This window comes from Heloderma suspectum, chromosome 3 (assembly GCF_057233095.1).
Source record: "Heloderma suspectum isolate Gila_16-S chromosome 3, 16-S_ref, whole genome shotgun sequence".
Lineage (NCBI taxonomy): Eukaryota > Metazoa > Chordata > Lepidosauria > Squamata > Helodermatidae > Heloderma > Heloderma suspectum.
The window spans coordinates 173,721,924-173,741,557 of record NC_139460.1 but is presented as its reverse complement, the minus strand read 5'-3'; the positions used below and the strand labels follow the sequence as shown (position 1 = coordinate 173,741,557).

The 19,634-nt window shown below is 41.2% G+C and overlaps 1 protein-coding gene across 2 annotated transcripts in view; it reads left to right on the top strand.

Moving 5' to 3' along the window:
- VWA8 (von Willebrand factor A domain containing 8) overlaps positions 1 to 19,634 on the top strand; it is a 123,091-nt gene extending 103,457 nt beyond the window's left edge. For both annotated transcript variants that reach the window (XM_084844917.1, XM_084844919.1), the window contains 9 exons: positions 305 to 509; positions 3,862 to 3,970; positions 5,014 to 5,170; positions 5,416 to 5,524; positions 11,642 to 11,767; positions 14,210 to 14,368; positions 15,883 to 15,981; positions 17,544 to 17,782; positions 19,197 to 19,634. In XM_084844917.1, the coding sequence (XP_084701043.1) occupies positions 305 to 509; positions 3,862 to 3,970; positions 5,014 to 5,170; positions 5,416 to 5,524; positions 11,642 to 11,767; positions 14,210 to 14,368; positions 15,883 to 15,981; positions 17,544 to 17,782; positions 19,197 to 19,305 (1,312 nt within the window). In that variant the 3' untranslated portion in view covers positions 19,306 to 19,634. The remainder of the gene's footprint in view (positions 1 to 304; positions 510 to 3,861; positions 3,971 to 5,013; positions 5,171 to 5,415; positions 5,525 to 11,641; positions 11,768 to 14,209; positions 14,369 to 15,882; positions 15,982 to 17,543; positions 17,783 to 19,196) is intronic.

The following is a 19,634-nucleotide window of genomic DNA, read 5'->3' as shown; positions in this document are numbered from 1 at the left end:
GGGGTCGTATTAAAAGCCAGCTGCCAGTTATTGAATTTTGGAGAGACATCTACTAGAGATCTCTGTAGGAAGCTTTAATACGAACAGTAATATCACATGTGATCACACAGCTGAGTTGAAACTAGTCCTCAGCGAACAGTAATTAAAGTAGATATAAGCATGTGCTGGCAGGCTTTCTAGGTTCAGGTGGGTATATTGTCTTCCAACCCTGTTCAGATCTTAGCAACCTTTTACATTTTCCAGAGGAATTTTTAAATGGCTTTTAGGTAAACCTTTGTTCTTCTGTAAATCCTTTGTTTTTCAGATCAAGGAACTTGACTCCTTATACATCCTGGCTATCAATGATTTCAGACAGTGATGTACTGTTGGCTTCACTAGGCAAAAACGGTGTTGTTACTGTAGATATGGGGGGCAATATCAGGCTGTGGGAAACCAGCTTAGAAAGTCTTCAAAGATCACTCCAGGAATGGAGAACTATGATTGGACAAGAGGATGGCAGACCATTACAGGTAAGGTGAAGCATTTTCTACATTACGGACTCTTATGCTTAAAAACTCATGGCTGAGGCTGAAACATCGCCTTGTAAGTTACTTGGGTCTGTGACTGTTCAGATACAGAAGGGAACATCAGGTCTTGAAACTGGCAGTTAGTATGGCGCCTCTGGGTTGGTCAGACCTACTATAAGTACTAAGAGCCTGGCCATCTGCCTTTGCCTGGTCACAAGAGCAGTATCTTTGCCTACTGGACTTCAGTCTTCAGCACAAGCCCTCTCTTATGCTCTGGCTCCAGGCTTCAAAGAACATAGGTTAAAGAAGACACAATTCTGGTCTAGATTGGGGTGCAGTACCATAACCCTAGCCTAGTCTGAAAGTCCAAAATACAGTGATTCTCATCTGAAGCAAAAGCTCTCTCCAGGTGATGTCAACATTAACTGGTCTCAAGAATGTCATAAATAATCCATAGATAAAGACACAAACACTGTACCCTTGTCTATAATGGCAACAATACCCAGGCAACAAGCTGTAATTGCAATTATTCTAGCCACTTCTTAATTTTCCAGTGAGCACTTTCTAGAAAGATAATTGTTTCTCATTAATCTTGAACTGTCTGCCTTAATCATTATTTACACCTAATGGGATAATTCTAGAACCAGGATGCAGAAAGCAAAGTTGCTTTCACTAGCTAATCTTTGTGGTGCCAAACTCCCTTTTTGCAAGATGTTTTATGTTTGTAGAACCTTGTGTAACTGCTGACATGCTCTTGCTACTGCAGTCATCAGATGTCTTCCATAGGTCATGAGAAAAAAGGCTTCTAGCCTGTTTGTGGTGTTTATTGCTCTTCTAATGCCATCTGTTCTCATTATTAACAGAGAAGCATCAGCACCATCTATTGGTCAAATATTAGTATAGAGTGGTATACTCCCCAGGGCAGTGGTTTTCAGACTGGGGTTCTGAAGAAGTACTCAGGTACTGAACGATGAGAAGATTGGTAATATCAAACAAGCTTCCCGAAAGACAGTTTGTCTGCATTACTGATGTTCCCCCTGAATTGCATCAACCCAGGGGGATTGGGCATATTCTAGTGTGCACATACAGAGGGTTGTCAGATGTTGTACCATATGGCGATGTTTTTGTGCTTCTGCTGTAACATCTGAAGCAAGGATTGGCACATGTCCCTCTGCAGTGAGTTGCATGAGCCATATCTGCATCTGGAGCTCAAGCATCTCACTGAGAAGAAAGTAAGAATCCTTCCAGATGTTACACAAGGAGTCAGAAAACAGAAGGTGCAAGTCTATCAGGCTTCTTCCCTGTTATACCTCTGTGCACACAGAAACACACAGCTTATGTTGTAAAGTCTGAAGTGGCGTTTGGTTTGCCCAAGGTAACAAAAAGGTCCAGCGTCCTCATATAACAGCATCTTGTACAAATCACCTCTTCTTTTTCAGCACAATATTAGCAAAGCGCTAGGTGGGAGGGTTGTGCTATATGGGAGCTGTCCTGCCATGGAACCATTTGCAGCATGTGCTGGACAGATGGCTTCTATTGAAGGGAACCTCATTTAAGACAGAGAGTACAAAAGCAGTTTTATGTGTAGCCAATATTCTGCCTACTCTCAAGAATTCCTGATCTTCCCTTCTACCACTGTTGTCCCTTAGAAATGTCAAGATTCCAAATAATAAGGAAGAATATTCATTCAACAGCCCCTTCACCACCAGTTACTTCCCACTATCTAAGTGCATGTTCTCCATACCTGTAAAGCCCATATTTCTAGCTGATTCCAACTTTATTGTAGATCCTTACCCTCCATGTGTGAAGAATAGAGTGCTCTCAAAAAATACAGAAGTTGACTACACATGTCCTAACCCTTCACATGAAAGGTCTGAGATTCCTTGTAAGTGTAAGCTATTGACAGTTTATCTACATTGCACTCAGGATGAGTTCTAGCTACTTTGATATTTATACTCTTTGATTAAAGCCTTAAAGACATTGATAATGATAACTGTATCTGCTGCAAAAGCTATGTATTTGTTAGGGAGGTCTGCCATCTAGTGACTAAAGATGGTACTGTAAGCTTCAAACACATGGACACAAACACATGGACACATTTAAATTAATTTAAATTAATTGCTGCATTAAAAACACACAAATACCCCGAGCTGCACACCCCCAGGGTCCCCTTAGTATGCACGGCACGTTTTAGGTGTCTAGGTTTCCAAGTCTGGGAGCTATGGCACTGAAAGTCATACACACATCCTCTTGTTATTATACATTGCAGAAATTACTCTGTTGTGAAATGGCTAATATGGGATTTTCTTTATCATTGCTTTCTGAATGAATGTTTCAATGAATGACCAATGGAGGGAAAAGAGAAAAAGTGCAGATATTGTAACGTTGATGTAAAGTTTATTTGAGAGAAGTATGTTTCTACTAATTGTTAACTTCATCCCAGGCAAAGTGGTCTACTAAATTTACAATTTAAAGTGTTTCACAAAGCTCTGCATTTTATTACTTTGAAGGATATGTATTGAAATTAAGCACTGTATTTTAGAAAAGCAAATTTTATCATTTAAATTTTTGTATGGTCCTTGAAGCAGTCTATATAATATGTTGAATTAGTGGCTTTAATAGTGATTATATTTCGTTCATCATTACCAGTGTTAAGATTTCCAATTGCTATTACAGTAACACACAAGAATCAAAATAGCTTAACAAATAAATGAGTGTGTCCTGCTCACTAAAATTGGTCCTTACCAGCCAACAAGTTATGTTTAGTTGCTTAATTATCAGGGCAAGGATGAATATGATCAATCTGCTTATTACCCCTTGGAGTCCTAGTTTCATTCTTTATCATAACATTTTTTTAATTGTATTCTTGTGTGTATCTACAAGAGCAACAATTTACATGTGTTTTATTTTGAATTCAGTCTTTACGTATGGCATAGTTGTTCCATTATGTGGCATAAATTTCTATTTGAATATGATATGGTCAGACAGTTTCACATTTTGGGGCCTAACTTCTCAGAAGCTAGGTGCATAAAGAATATTTTGATAAAAATTCAGAGTAACTCCTTTCATTCTTTTTTTTTCTGTGGATTTCCCCTAGGAGCTCTGGCCATTAGAACAGGTACTTTTCTTTGATGCGTTGCATGATGTGCTTTGACTTGTACGCATGCTTTCAGTGCCCTAGATACAGCATTGACCTTTCCTGCCCAGGAAGCCTGTTATTTAATACATTGCATCATCCATCCCTTATGCCAAGGAATACCAATCTGCCAATTCTATTCTGTGCCTAAATGTTACAAAGGGGCAGGATGGATTAACTTCTAACCATCATTTGCTGCATATTTTGTCATACGTACAGATAACTATCCAGAGAGACAGTGGTTTGGATGTTAGCTCCCCGAAGCATGGGAAGATTGATCCAGATAATACACCTCATGTTGGCGGGAACACATGGGCTGGAGGAACAGGTACAAAATCATTATTTGCTTACGATCTGGCTCCAGATGAATTCTCAGGTGCATTTTGGAAATGTTCTGAAAGACAAAGTAGGTAGGGTATACCAAGTTCTCTTTGTTATGTAGTGTGCAACCATTTGCTTCAGATGAAAGCCTCTTCCCTGTTTGTTCTGCTCCTTCTTTGGGGACCTTCGTGGAAACAGAACTATAGATTTCTGTCTTTTGGATTCCATTATCCTTCCTTAAATGTATGCTACTCTAATCCTACTGACTTCAAGTGGCTGTTCACCTACACAATCTTAGCAGATGCATTTATGGATGAGTCTGTAAGACAGGTGACAAATCCATTCCTAAGAGCTCATCTAAATGTGGTGGGAGTGGAGATTTTGATGTCTACTGCCTGTCCTACTAACTAAACGATGATTGAGATGAAAATATATGGTATGTTTACTGAATTAGACTTTCCCATAATTTTTACTTGAAGTGTTCACTGATCCACTGGTTTAACTCATGGATCTTGTCTCATTAAAGAGATGTGGCTTCAATAGATTCTGTCAAGAGAAATACTTATTGAAAGATCTCTAAACAGGAGGCAACTGTCTGTTAGAAGCAGAGTCAGAATGGACCAATATAACTGAATCCCCCAATCAACCCAGTTCTCCAAAAATCAGCCTGTATTGATTAGTGTGCCAGAAGTAGAAAGACATGCACTTTATAGCAGACCAAATACTGCCAGAATATTTGCCTAGCTGGTATCAAGATTTGTGCCTCAAAACCACAGGCAAGAGACATGGAATAGTATTTGGATCAATGAGCTATTATCACTCACATTAGCTTGGTAAGTTTGTTTTGAGGACTTGAATGACATAGGGACGCCCTAGGCCTATGGGACAAACTTACGTCCTCTGAAAATTAGAATCTAAGCCTGTGTAAATTGAGTAAATTATCTGGTATCAAATATAATTTATTTTCTGAAATATAAAAAAGCTAAAAATATGGGTAGTGTGCTAAGGAACTCACCTTGTCCATCCCATGATCAAAATCGTGTTTTCTAGGTGGGAGAGACACTGCTGGTTTGGGTGGCAAAGGGGGCCCATACCGACTGGATGCTGGTCACAAAGTGTACCAAGTGTCTCAAGCTGAGAAAGATGCTGTGCCTGAAGAGGTGAAGAAAGCTGCCAGGGAGATGGGTGAAAAGGCTTTTAAACAAAGGTTATTATTATCATTATCATTGTCATTAAATTATTAATTATTACTCTTATTTAATAGATTTATGTACCACTGACCACATCTAAAAACATCTTGGAGCAGTTCGCAAGAAAATTAAATACACTAAAATTAAATATCTACCTACTATATATTCCCTTTGTGTAATGGACACTTTGAAAGAAAGCCTTTGGGTTTTTCATGTGAAATTCTATTATTCATTCAGTTCTATATTCTCCTCATTCTTTCAGACTAAAGGAGATCCAGATGAGTGAATATGATGCATCTACATATGAAAGGTTCTCTGGAGCTGTTCGACGGCAAATTCACTTGCTCCGAGTTATCCTGGATAATCTGCAGGTCATGATTTAGCTTTAAAAACTGATACATGTCTACACCTTCTCTTCTACAATCAGCCTTGAAATCCAATAGCCAGCCTCCCTTATCTGCATTTTAGTCTAAAGCAACCTCCCAACCTGGTGCCCTCCAGGGGCGTTGGACTCCAACTCCCAGAATTCCCAGCCAGCATGTAGTCCAGCACCTCTGAAGGGCACCAGGTTGGGGAAGGCTGCTCCAAAGAAAGCAATTTCTTTTCAACTTCTCAGCATGAGAAACCTTTTATATATACCAGAGTATGCCAAGAGTACGAGGGTTTAATGGATGATCTCTTTAAGTGTTTTGAGAACTTTTCTAAGGTTTCCACTTGGAATTTTGTAGCCGTAGTGTGTGTAACATAAGGGCTGATGTTATATTCATGTTCACCATTTGCTGACTACAGCATGTAGAGATGAATTGCATGTGTGGTAGCTACAGTTTTGAGACTAGAGGCAGGTCTCTGTAGAAGCCAAAGCAAACAAGCAAAGCCAAAGCTTCAGAGCTCATGTTCCCAATTCTCTCATCCCGTTAATGATCTTAGTTCATTCAGATCAGTGTCCAGGTTCAGAGGATCAGCATGGAAAAGAAGCCACCGCGGCTTCTTTCCCTTGCCCCGTGCACGCTGCTGGAGCGCCTGCCATTTCACTAATTGCCCACAGCACAGCTGCCGTGCCATCCAAACCCAGTGAGGCGCCCAGTGGGGGTGGCTTCTAAACCATGGCTTGTTGTCGGGGTTGTGGGGCGGTTTAGAAGCAATGCTTGGTGTGCTACTCGCCAGGTTTGGGCGACATGGCAGCCCACACCGTAGCAAGGGTAAGTGGAGAAATAGTGGGTGTGTGAGCGGCATGCGCAGAGCGGGGAAAAGAAGCCATGGTGACTTCTTTTCATCCACTGATCATCTGAATCCGGTCAGGATGAAAGCTTAGGGATGAAGATGTTAAATGATAAAACATACACTTTACTTTTTCCTCTATCACTGCTTCTTTCATGTGGCTCTGATAAGACTAGATCTTGTATTATCCGCTGTATTAAAGACATGGATTTCCAGAATTCACTCTGAGCAGCAAATAAGACCTGTTCTCCTTTGTCATTTTGGCATTTATCCAGTTTTTCTTAATTTTCACAATAAATACTTGCAGAAATTAAGTATTTCGAAGTATAGCAAAGCATTCACACTTGCATGTTTCAATGTGATACCTTCAGTTCTTTTGGATGGGAAATTTAGGGGGACACCTTATTCCAACATTTTGGCCCGGTTTGCACAATCACAGGGTGGTTAACAAGCCTCAGTGGCTTGTTATTCACCCTGCGTGTGCCAGTTAGCTGATTTGCATAATTACTCCGCTGGGCATGGCTTCTCATTTCATCCCAACCCACTGAGGGCGGCTTGTTGGGGTGGTTACAAACTGCCCAGATCCATTGTGGGGTGGTTTGTTAACCATCCCAGCAAGCTACCCTCTTTGTCTTCGGCCGACACGGGGCTTGGACTGGCAACCTGCTGCCCATGGGTGTTGCTAATAAGCCACAGTGCACTGCAGTGATTGTGTGAACCAGGTTATTATATCCTTATGGTTCAGATGAAACAGCCATGTTTTTCTTTTCTGTAATTTTTTTTGAGATTTCCATAATGAGTTATCAATTCATCCAGAACTTTGCGTCCTGGAAGGTCATCTGAATATTATGTTCTTTTTCTTTATGATGCAAAAGAGTATATTACAGAACTGTAGCTAAATTTTTACTGACAGCAATGAGGATATGAGCTGAAATATTCTCTAATTAGAGTAATTTTGGTTTTTCTATAGTAGTACAGATATTTGATCCATGTTTTTGGAATTTATTCCTGTACGTTAATTCATATATATGTTTTATTGTGAGGTCTGTGGACTCGATCAACAAATTCTGTTTTATTGGTTTAAAAAATTGTATTCATGTCTGAATGGGCTGTCAAAAAATAACACCATAGATAGAACTTTTATATATCTCTTCACATCTCCTTAAAGGGCAGTATCCTATTGTGCCAGCAAGACCAAATGCTTGCGCAACAAGGATGTAATGGTTCTTAAAGCAATCCGGAATGAGTGGAAATGCTCGTTTCTAGTACAGGGCAGGTCAGTGGAGTTCACAGAACTTTTAGAACTGATAATTCCCTGTTGCGTCAGCAGTCACTCCTGCTGGCGCAACACAATCAGCAGGAGTGCAGCAACGTGGTTGGATACTGTTGTTCGATACTGGTGTTTCCATATTGTTTTTCAGTGGAATCGGCTTAAACATCCGACCGATAGTCATCAAGAGTACAGTAATCAACAGTAGAGGCATACAGTGATGTGAAACAGAGAGCTTCCTCATCTGAATTTCCTCTTAGATTTTGGAGTTCTGAAGTATCTGATCTTTTTTTCTGGAATAGCACCAATGCAATAGCAATTCACCATTTTTCCATTTGGTATTTCCAAAGTTTGTTGAAACCAGTTTGCATCTGCATTTTGCCACAATTTTCAGTTACATCTCGCCATCGTCACCAAATACACCAGCGCATATCATCTATTTGAGTTAGAGTTTAGCTTTACATTAGCATTTCATCTATTTGTCTGTAGTGTGATTTGTTTTTCTTGGCAACTGTCTTCCTGTCTGAAAGGAGGAGCCAGAAAGTATGCACAGAGATTCAAGATAAGCTTACACTTGCGAAGTATGGGTGAGATTCTTTTCTCAAAATCCAAGGTGATCATACTTTGTAGAGACTAGAAGGGGCTGATGCAAATCCTGAATCATGATTGTATAATGGGATAGAATGTGCTTTGACCTAGCTTATTTTTTGCACAAAACTTTAAATATTTATTTTGGGTTGCAAGTGAAGAATCCTTCTATGTTAAACGTTCTGCTTTTGTTAATAATTAAACTAAGATCAAAATAATTTTGTTGCTGTTACATTAAGTATTGCATTTTAAGTGTTTCAGCTGTAAACACAGATTTCTTGCATGAAGTCTCTAACATCTAACATTGCATTCCAGACTGCTGAGGGAAGGTGGGGGTGGGGCATTATTCAAGGCCCTTGACCAAGAGGAAGGACAGTGCAGATTGTTGGTCATGTGTTACCACTGTAGCTCACCCACAGCATCAGAGTCTCTATTGCGTCCTGACTTGTGTTTACTCTGGGACCCATAAGCAGCCCTTGCCACATTATCAGTAGAGGAAGTACATCCGTCTTCCTTTAGACTAACAAAAGGTTGTTTTAAGTTCAAGGAAAAAGTGCAGCGTGCTCTGTTTCCTGTGGCTGCATTGTCTTCCTAGGAAATGTGTAGAGGAATGGTCTGACTGAGGAACCAGACGTTCTGTGCTGCCTATAACATTAAAAGGAGGAAAAGACTAGCCCAGCTTTGGAACTAAGCAACCTGCTTATTTGATGTATTGGGGGCAGCAGGAAACTGGTATTGATCCCATTATTTTAGGCCTAGTTCTCACTGAGGTGATAAACTTGTGTCTTGTTCAGACTGTGGGTGGGGGGCTCACATATCTGAATGTCCCTCCAAGCAAAACCCAAAAAACCTCCCAGCACATAGAAAACTAGCTGTTAGAGAGAGGTAGTCCAGCCGAGCTTCCTCCCTGACATGCTAATGGTCTATATGTGTAGAAATCTGTTTTGGGCTGGGGTAGCCCCTACCTGTAGTCTGAAGTGGTACAGCCCAGACACAGGTTTACCACCGCAGCATCAGTGATAGGTAGGCCTAGGTCTCATTAATTAGATATATCAGTTTGCTGAGTGGCTGTTTTCTAATATTTGTTCATGTAGTGCATTTCTATTCCCCTTTCCTTCAGGAGCTCAGGGTAGCATAAATACCATTTTATAACACAACATAGCATTTTGAATGTGCTCATTATGAATCTTCCTAAAGCAAGAAAAAAGCTATGAAACCCTCCCTTATTGTAATTAAACAAAGATAGAGCAGACTCCAAGACAAGGAAAAGGACTAGGCTAGAATTGATCATGACATACTTTAAAGTAAGGGTCTCTAATGCAGGGCTCGCTGGTGCCATGGCACCCACCATGACCTCCAGTGGTGGCCAAGAACCCCTCCCCTCCCTGCCCCCTTCAATAAATTGTTTTAAGAAAAACCTTGTAAAATGTTAGGGCAGTCCCCTTTCTCTCCCTTTCTAGCCTCTAGCCTTACTCTTTCTCTCCTCTCTACCCCTTTGCCTTGCTATTTCCCTCTCTCTCATAGGCTCTAACCTCCCTATTTCTCTCCCCCGCCCCACCTCTTTAACTCACTTCTGACTAGCCAGGCCCCCACAGCAGTCATCATGTGACCAGTGACATCCACCATGGGAGCCATTTTGTGGTGGCACCCACAGCAGTTTCTCAAATTTTGAAATGTGCCCACATGCCCAAAAAGGTTGGGGACCCCTGGTTTAAAGCAAGGGCCATTTATCAGGCCGCTTAGCTGGTGTGTCTTAATGGCTAAGAGCTGCAAATCAGGAAGTAGTCCTCAGATTCTCAGCCCCCACCCCCACCCCATCTGCATTTCAGGGATAATAATACTTATTTACCTTAGAGAGTTTTTGTTTAGATAATGCATGTGACGTACTTTGAATACTGGAAAATGCTATACAAATGTGGATGATGATGACGATGTCAGCAGCAGCCTAACTGAACTATTTTTAGTTTTTGGCAAAACAGAAGATGACTGTGGACTCCTGGGCATATGCTAATAGGAAATTTGGCTCTCCAGTTAATTTGAGTTTGACTCCCCTCGACAGAACAGACTTCAGGGTAACAAAACAGTGTAGGAAGCGGTTTTCCCAATGCAAATAGCAAGTGTGGGAGCGCCATCCGCACTGGTACCACACCAGGGGGCACACACACACCAGGGTTCTGATCCAGATCAAGAGGCCTGTGCCTGCAGTTTACTTGTAAAAGACCAGTGGCTAACTGTGTGACTGACGGCTTTTCTAGTTTGTTCCTCAGGCAAAGCACAGACGGTGGTCAAATTGTCTTAGCAACTATTCCCACCACTTTCGGGAGAAGGGACAAAAGGCACAGTTTTTTATAGCCAGACAGGCAAAGACAACAGCTTGATCAAATCAATTAATAAAAAAGAGACAAATCAAAGAAATCATTACATGGAAATGTTACAATGCTATCTCCTAGCCAGCTATCAGTAGTTTTGGAGGGCGTGGGGCCACTGTGGACACAATGGTATTAACCAGTACAGGGTTTCATGTAAGTATCCCTTTCAGTGTTGCAGCAGAGGTAGCCGCTGCATTGCACTCTGAAAAGCGACTGGAAGCTAACTGGATTTTGAGTGCCAGGTTATCACTTAAATAGCACTGGAAATTATTAAATGCATGTTTGATAGTGAGCAACGTTCCTCGTGAAAACATTTTAAAGCTGCTTGCTTCCCACAGTTTCCCATCTCTGACAGTCTCAAAGCTTTGTCAGTGAAAACAATAAGAAGCCCAATTAAGCACATGCTCAGTGAAGGTGAAGCTCCCTTGCCTTCTGTTGTTTTCTTTCTTTTGTCTACCAATAAGCAGTAAATCACCAGCACTTCAAAGAGCAGCCATCTCAAGAAATATGTGCATTTTACATCAGCTGCGCGTGCTCCAGTTATGGAAATGTCCAGTCTACAGCTTTGCTTAGGATCTGCTTACTAAATGAGGAGGTTATCTTTTGGAACATTAATTCTCAGATTGCTGAAATAACATGGATTGTCTTATAGAGCCTGGATGTCCATCTTGTCACTTTTGATTAAAACCTACCATTTTAGGGTTCATGTTTAAAACTGCATACATACAAAAATCTGAATGCTGAAAAAGAATGTATTTCATATCATTAGTTGCTCTTTCTTTGCTTGGAAGACCTCCCTATTTGTTCTTTGGGTTCAAGTACTAGTGGCAGAACTTGTGGGTGGGCCACGGTGTGAACAGATTGCTGGACCAGATGGACCCTTGGTCTGATCCAGCAGGGCTCTTCCTGTGTTCTTATATTGTTGCAGAATTGTTGCACCAAAAGCCCGGTTGGTACCTTCAAGGATTATATTGCTTAAAAACAATGGGAAGGTTGCCTTAAAGATGGTGTTCTTTTTCCCTCTCACCCCCCACCCCCAATAGGCCAAAGGGAAGGAAAGACAGTGGCTAAGGCACCAGGCAGTTGGAGAACTAGATGATGCCAAGATAATTGACAGTCTGACGGGTGAAAAAGCCATCTATAAGCGACGGGGAGAACTTGACCCACAAGTAAGTTAACTGTGACAAACTGATGGTGCATCTGTGCATCAGCTGTTTTCCTGGCATATGTGCTCTTCACAGTCTGTTTGGCATTTTACTGAATAATTTCACTCATATGCAAAATTTACCTCCTTCCCATTATTCACCCTGACTCCATTGTATTCATACAGAAGCCAGAGCATATCGCTTGCATTACACAGAGATGGCTGATGCTCTGAATGATGCCCCCACCCCATAACTGGAATGTGAAGCCCAACCAACATGTCATTCTGAGACCTGGCACAGTGGCTTCCACACCAGCATTACCACTTCTTGGAGGCAATTGTGGCTGGCCTGGAGATTCTTTGTACTGGGCTCCAAAATGACATGGTGACTCCCATTATGCATTGCAGTAACTTGTCATGCAGAATTCATGTCCATGTTTTCTCTGTGATGTGTACTGAGGACAACTTTTCTTAGTTGTGATTTTGATAATGAGCCAGCTGGTTTTACATTTCCTGGACAGAGTTATAACTAGAGGTGGCAGCAGACCTGCAATAAGACCTCCTGTTGTTTTGAAAAAGTTCAATACCTGCTACAGGGATGGAGGCAAAATCCAACGGGGACTGCAGTCCTGGGGGGCTTTAATACCCCCTCCTCCAAATTATCCTCATGAAATTGCACTTCCCAAAGCTGCTATGTGACCTTTGTATTACACTTCTAAAAAAATAGCAGAGGATCTCATTGCAGCTCTCCCATGATCACCTCTGATTTGGCCCTCAGAATATGACAGACATTAGTATGAAAACCTAGTAACAGCAAACCTGTGTGTCATCCCTGTGCTTAGTGGCCACAGTATCGAGTCTTACACTCTGGGCTTTCCTTTTTGGCCCTGTGCCCCATAGCAGAGTTTCCTGACCATAAAGGGCTCCGTTTGCATGTGTAGCATTAGATTACAGTCAGTGGACATAAATCCTAGCCATTTAACTCTAGAGTGCTTCTGATAAGCTTAGTGTTCCCTGTTAAATTCCACCCTCTTGTTGTGTCTGCTCTGAACCCTCCAGATTGAAATAAATCATAAATAATGAGTGAAAAGAACTGAAATGTGAAAAGCATGTCTGTTGCACTGGGAAAAGGAGAAAATTCAAAACAAAATACTCAAATGATGATTCAGTAAAATAATGAAATTGGAATCCAGTTAAATTAAACAAATATTTTAAGCATTTTTATCTATTTGCCAAACTGTCTGTAAGTAGCTTGGTATTCATATTCTGGCTGTTCTTCTTTTATGTGTCATAAAATACCTTTCCAAATCCAGGAAACATGCCAGAAAATGTTAAAACAGATGGTTCATTTTTAAATGATCCACTTTATAGTCTGAATGTGGTATTGCCCAGAATCCCATTTCAAACATTTTAAAGGCTATAATATTAGCAGACAAGTTTTACAATGCAAAGCTGACTTATCCCCATAATGCATGTTCAAGAACGTTCCTCATTGGTTTTGGAATAAATTACAAATCTGAGATCCCTTTTATTAAAATAAAAAGAAATTTACCTGCAAAAGCATAGCTTTTGCTATATCCGTATGTGGAATGTGGAAGATTTTGCTTCTAGTGTGGGGAACTGAAACACAGAAATCTGTTCTTTTGAGATATTTAGAAAAATCTACTGAACTGTTACTATCAATAATATTTTAACTGAACAATCCTCTGGCCCCTAGACAGCATTTGGGGTGCCATATGATGCTGTGGCTCTCCTCCTCTGTGCCTATAGACAGAGCTATAAGCACAGAGGAGAAGATCCAGTTGTAGATCTCACACACAACTGCCACAGAAAGCTCCATGGCAGCTCCTCTTTCTGAGATCACTGACCTCAGAAGCGGTCAGGAAGGGTGAAAAGGAGTGTATGCTGCAGGAGGGGAGGGGGAAAGAGTCCTGGATACAGAAGATCCAGAAGCCTCTCTATTACCTGTCCCTACCCACTGGGAGATAGGGAAGCTAGATGGGCCAAGAGGCCCAATTAGCCCCAAACCACAAAATCAGAGGAATTGGAGGCTGCCATCAGGGCTTTGGATAGAGAGCTCCAGTCTTTGTCAACAGAGCAGTCCATAGGATTGCACTCTTAAGAGGATCATAATGCCTTTATTATGGCCAAGTACAATTCACAAAACAGGGAGTTAGCTTTGGACTTCCACAAAATTGCTCCTCAGGCTCCCTGTTAAATATGAACAAAGGATGTTGCAGGTAGCAAGAAAGACAAGGTAGAACTCCAGTCTACAGTATGCTACAGCCTTGAGATGGTGATTCAGGAAGCTCTTTGAACATTAATTGGGTTCACTTCTGGCCTGTCTATTCCTGTATTTATATTGATTTGTATTAAAACATTTTTTGCAATCTATGTTTTAACTGTGTGCATGAGTGTCTTTTTACTTACGTTCATGAGCCTTACTGCTTGTATCTGTTTCCTTAAGCTTTGGAGCCCCCAGGAGAAGCCCAAACGTCTCCGCCTGGTAGTGGATGTTTCTGGAAGCATGTACCGCTTCAATGGAGTTGATGGACGGTTGGAGCGTTCTATGGAAGCAGTTTGCATGGTTATGGAAGCTTTTGAGAATTATGAGCAGAAATTCAAGGTGATTTTTATATCGACCCAGAATGTAGTGGGTATCAATATGTGTGTGTGTTTGGAAGGAAGTGTAAGTACACTTTAAATGAAGACAGACAACATCTTTTCACCCATAGGAAGAAATGAGCAGTTCTTTCTCTTCAAAAACCTGAAGAGAATTTACTAGCAGTGATTGGAAGCATTGCAGAGTACAAAAATCAACAGAACTGTGTCTTGAACTTTTGTTGTTAAAATGTTTTGTTAAATTTTGTAGTATTAAAGTTTCAAAATGTTAGAAGAGAGGTCAATAAGCATAACACAGCAGACCATGCCGCAAATCAATTTTGCTCTCTCTTTCATGTTTAGCCACTTTTTCCAGCCTGGCCTGATCATTTTGCCCATACTGTGTAGAACCCTCCTACTCTACAGCTCTGTATACATATAGCAAGTATGCTCTAGATTACCAAGGCTCTTGATACAAAAAACTTGTGAGTCTTCAAGATGATACAGGACTCTATGCTGTTTTGTAAGAGAGTTACATGTCACGTTCCCCCCTCCTTTATACAGAAACATTCTTATTGTCCATTTAAGTACCATTTAATCGACCAAGTCGTGCTTTTATTTGTACTAGATGTCAAGAAATCTAGCCAATAATACTGCCTGCCTTTTAATTTATTTATTACACTTATATCCCACCTGTCTTCCATTGTGGAACTCAAGATGGCTACATGTGGTTCCCAGGTAGTCTCCCTTCCAAGCACTGACCAGACCCAGACCTGCTTAGCTTCAGCAAGGTGGCTGCCTCATGTGCCTTCATGCAAAGGTTATGAATAGATGTACAAATACCAGAGACAAATAATTGGTGAAAATGGTTTTAAGTAAGCCACAAACAAGGACACGCATTTTACTTGGGAGAAGGGGTTGTTGCAAAATTTCAGAAGGGAGAAAAGGTAGTTCCCTCTGCTTCCTGAGTTGTCCCTTCTTTCCTCTGTTTAAGGCTGCACTTTTGCTGAAGGTGGACCACTGGGAATTGGCTGGAGGTTTTGATTGTACTCCAGCAAATCCCAGCATACCATACAAAATCACCGTATGAAATCTGCACATTAGATATTATTTTGCCTGTTTGCTTGTTCACATGCAAATGAGGTAAAACTGACATGAAAGGTGCCAGTATTCCTTTATTCATTATGTTTCTATAAATGGAAAAAGAAAAAGCCAGACACTGGACAGTTGAGTAGTGAAATAATTTCCCCTGAACTGCATGAACTGTGCCAGCCTGTGGCCATGCAGGTTGCTGCAGTTTGCTTAAAAGGGCTGACCAATATTGAACATCTGAAAGTGTAACTAGAGGCCTAAAATGAACATATAGTTTCATCTTAATTTGCATAATTATTAGCATAGGGTTTGGGGCAGTGAAATTCATGGGTGGGAAATACTGGGACAAGGCTACAAGCTGTGATCTTTGCTCCTGCAGTTATGATAACAAGTGCTTTCACAAGATGCTGCTGCTTCCATATACTTATTTAAATCTTTTCCATGCAGTACGACGTTACTGGACATTCAGGAGATGGTTTCAACATTAACTTGGTCCGTAGTGACAAAGTTCCAAAGAATAATAAGCAAAGATTAGAGATTTTGAAGGTAAATCTTATTGATTGAAATGTTTAAGTCTGGCGCTACAGATCTACAGTGGCTTATGTCCAGGAACGAGGAGCAAACTAGAAAGGGAAGCTAGCTAGGGGCTGTGTGAAAATAAACATGCTTCTTTAAAAAAAAACCCAAAAATGGCACTTGGGAATCTGCACCAATATATTATTTGTTTTCATGAAATGCCTTCCTATATTATCCTCCTATAATATATGGATTTTCTTCCTGGTGCATATATTCAATTAGCCTAGCAAAGCTAGGAAGACTATGTTATCTCCAGTTATTATGGTTGCGAGTGGTTATCGTTCTTTTGTATATGTAACTAAGTTTTGTACAGAATGACCGAGTTTTGACGATATGCCACAACTCATAGAACCATAGGTTTGGAAGGGGCCTACAAGACCATCGAGTCCCCCTGCTCAATGCAGGAAGCCTGATTCCCAGGCGGTCTCCCATCCAAGCACTAACCAGGGCTGACCCTGCTTAGCTTCTGAGATCAGATGGGACCAGGTACCAGGCGAGCCTGATGTGCAGAGAATGGCCATCAGGTTGTATGTGCAACCGCCACTTGGGAGTTGTCTTGTCGTGCATACCCAGCAAACGTGGGTTATATGAGGGTTAAACAACCTTCTTATAAGCCTAAAACAGAGCATGGGTTATGCAAGGGTTGTTTAACCCTCACACAACCCACACTTGCCGGGTTCGCACAACACAACAAACCCCAAACGGGGGTTGCACATTAAAAATGGCAGCCACACACACAGCAGCTATTGCTGTTAATGAGTCATATCAATAAAACGATTCAGCTCAATTGACTTCCTTTATATGTTCTACAAGCCTGTGGAGGGGAAAGAGTACTAGCCCTTCAGGCTGTGGAACAAATCCCTAAAACACAGCTTCATTCTGGGTTCTCCAGGGTCGTGCCTATGGGCACCAATGCTCTCACAGACACCTCTCTTGCTGCCCACCAGACTCCATGCCTCTCCTGATTTTTTATTTTATTCCATAAGAATTTTTAAAAATCATTTTTATTGGGGTGCTGATATATTGCAAAGTGAAGTGTCCCCCTCCAACACCATCTTCATTTGTATTCAAAAGAGTGGTCTTGTGTTTTGGAGTTCAGACCCCACCTCTGACTTATACTTAGGTTCTTGGGCAAGTTACTTTCCTTTTAGTCTCATCAGTTTATCTTCTGGGAAATGCATGTTTTGTGATTGGCCATGCCCACCAAGGCAGTCATTTTGTGAGAGTCCCCATGACACTCTCTTAAAATTCCAAATGTGCCCACCGACCTAAAGACTTTGGGGACCTCTGATTAACGGTGTCATGATTCTCCTGCAGTGTACATACCAACATGATATTTCTTCTATAGCAGCTTTGAAAATAAGACTGAAAATCATTACTTCACAACATTTTCTACCAGACTACCTAGCTATACACATATACTAGTTTTCCTCCCTTGTTAATTTGTTAGCCTTTCAAGACTCGTTTTTTTCCTCTGCTGTATGTGTCAGTTAAGGGACTCTTGTGTTGGTTGGCTTTGTTGTGCTCCCCAGATAATGCATGCCCATGCTCAGTTCTGTATGAGCGGGGATCACACTCTGGAAGGCACCGTGCATGCCATTCGGGAAATTGCAAAAGAAGAGGCAGATGAATACTTTGTCATAGTCTTAAGTGACGCAAACCTTGAGCGGTATGGCATCCCTCCGGCTGAATTTGCCCAAGCCTTGACCATCAATCCCAAAGTGAATGCTTTTGCCATATTCATCGGATCTTTGGGGAATCAGGCAGACAGGTAGGTATATGAATTCAGGGTGCAAGAAAACACAGGGGGGAGAGCGGATAAAATATTGGATATGACTTTCTGCCTTGCTTCATGTGCCACATAATGGTAAGGGACCTTTAGTTTGCTGTGCAAGCCTCCTGAAATCCACTCACTGGGATGTGTGTCCCGGGCTCACTGGAACGACAGAGCGTGGCCAGCAGCACAAACACATCACTTTGCTTAGGGAGCACACACACCCTCTCATACTGCAAGCTGCAGAGAATTTGGTGGAAATCCCATGTCATGCTGAGCTTCTGCCTACTCTGAGCTTCAGTGTGACAGGAGATCTGCTCCTCCCCTGTCCTGCACAGAGATGGGGTGAGGGTGGGTCTCCCCCCACCTCAGGCATACCAGAGCCCAGCATGATGAGGGAATCATCCCCTACCCTCTCACACAATGGGTGCTTCTTGGCAGACGCCTCCTGACACAACCAATCCAAAGGCATTGTGCAGCTACTCTGCCTTTTCTTCCTTAATGGATTTTTTTTTCTGGCAGTGGGAAAACACAGGAGGGTTACAAATTGAAGTCAGCATCATCTGGAAGCCTGTAAAATTCTATGAACGAGGCAGGGCAATTGCACAATAAAAGCATCCTTTGGAAGCACCCAAATAGTGATAGAGGGCAGGGTTTGTTTGTTTGTTTTGGTTACACTGCGTTTTAGAAAAAGGGAAGTTTATTTGTTTGACCATAAGCCATAACAAACACTCAGTGGACTTAGGGTAGATGAAGCTAGGTGGTCAGCTCAAATAATGATTGACTACTGAGCCAAAATATCTGGATCCCCAGTGTTGTATTTGATTCAGTAGCGGCTGAGGTAAATAAAGTGAACTTTCTAAAGGGCTGTTCATAATCTGTGCCTTCAAAGATCTGCTCCTATGCCTAAGAAATGCAAATTCCACTTAGTCATGCAAGTCAGTAAAAGTGATTTGACTTGAAATCAATTGTTGTGTCTATCATACAAAACTGCAAACCATAAATAACTTTTGGTTATAGGATCTCTGCATGTCCCATCTCTTAGGAGACATTTGTGCATTTAAGCAAATATCAGAGCGTCCCGGATGTTGGAAGTTTCTGAATTGGAAGTTCTGTTAGTTATCTTTACAGTGACTATCATCCATCCACATGGCAAACTTGTCAATAGTAGCAAACTAATGCAAATCCATAGAGAGAAGCCTTATTGCAGTGCAGCAGAAAGATGGCCAGTGTAAGAGTTTCTCCACTCCTTGTCCCCACTGAAGTTTCTGAGCTTTTCAGGTTAAAATTGCAACATGGAGATTCAAGTGTAAAAAATTCCTTTCTTTCTTAAGAGCATTTATTTAAATATCCATTGGTTTATTGTAGAGGTGTAATTTGCAATTGTAATGTTCTCTTTCCTGATGTCTAGGTTGCAAAGGACGCTCCCAGCAGGCCGTTCTTTTATTGCCATGGATACCAAGGAAATTCCACAGATTTTGCAGCATATCTTTACCTCCACCATGCTGTCAAGTGCCTAGGAAGTGCCTGTTTTTAATAAATAAATGGACAACTGAATATGGATAACAGCTTATAATAATTATGATGATGTCCTAACGCTAAGAGCTGTGACCCTAAGAACGTATGCTTTATATTGGAGTAAATATTGTACTTGAATATTTTCTTGATGAGAGGACTGCTGCTACTCTTGAGTAAAGAGCTTGGTTTAAACTACACCCACAATCAAAGCCTTCTGATAAATTAAAGCTTTTTGTTCAGAGTTTCCTAGACATTATGCTTTGTACTGAATATCAGTCTATCAAAGAAAGCAGAATAAAGGATATTTGTCATTTTCTGGATAATTACTTTC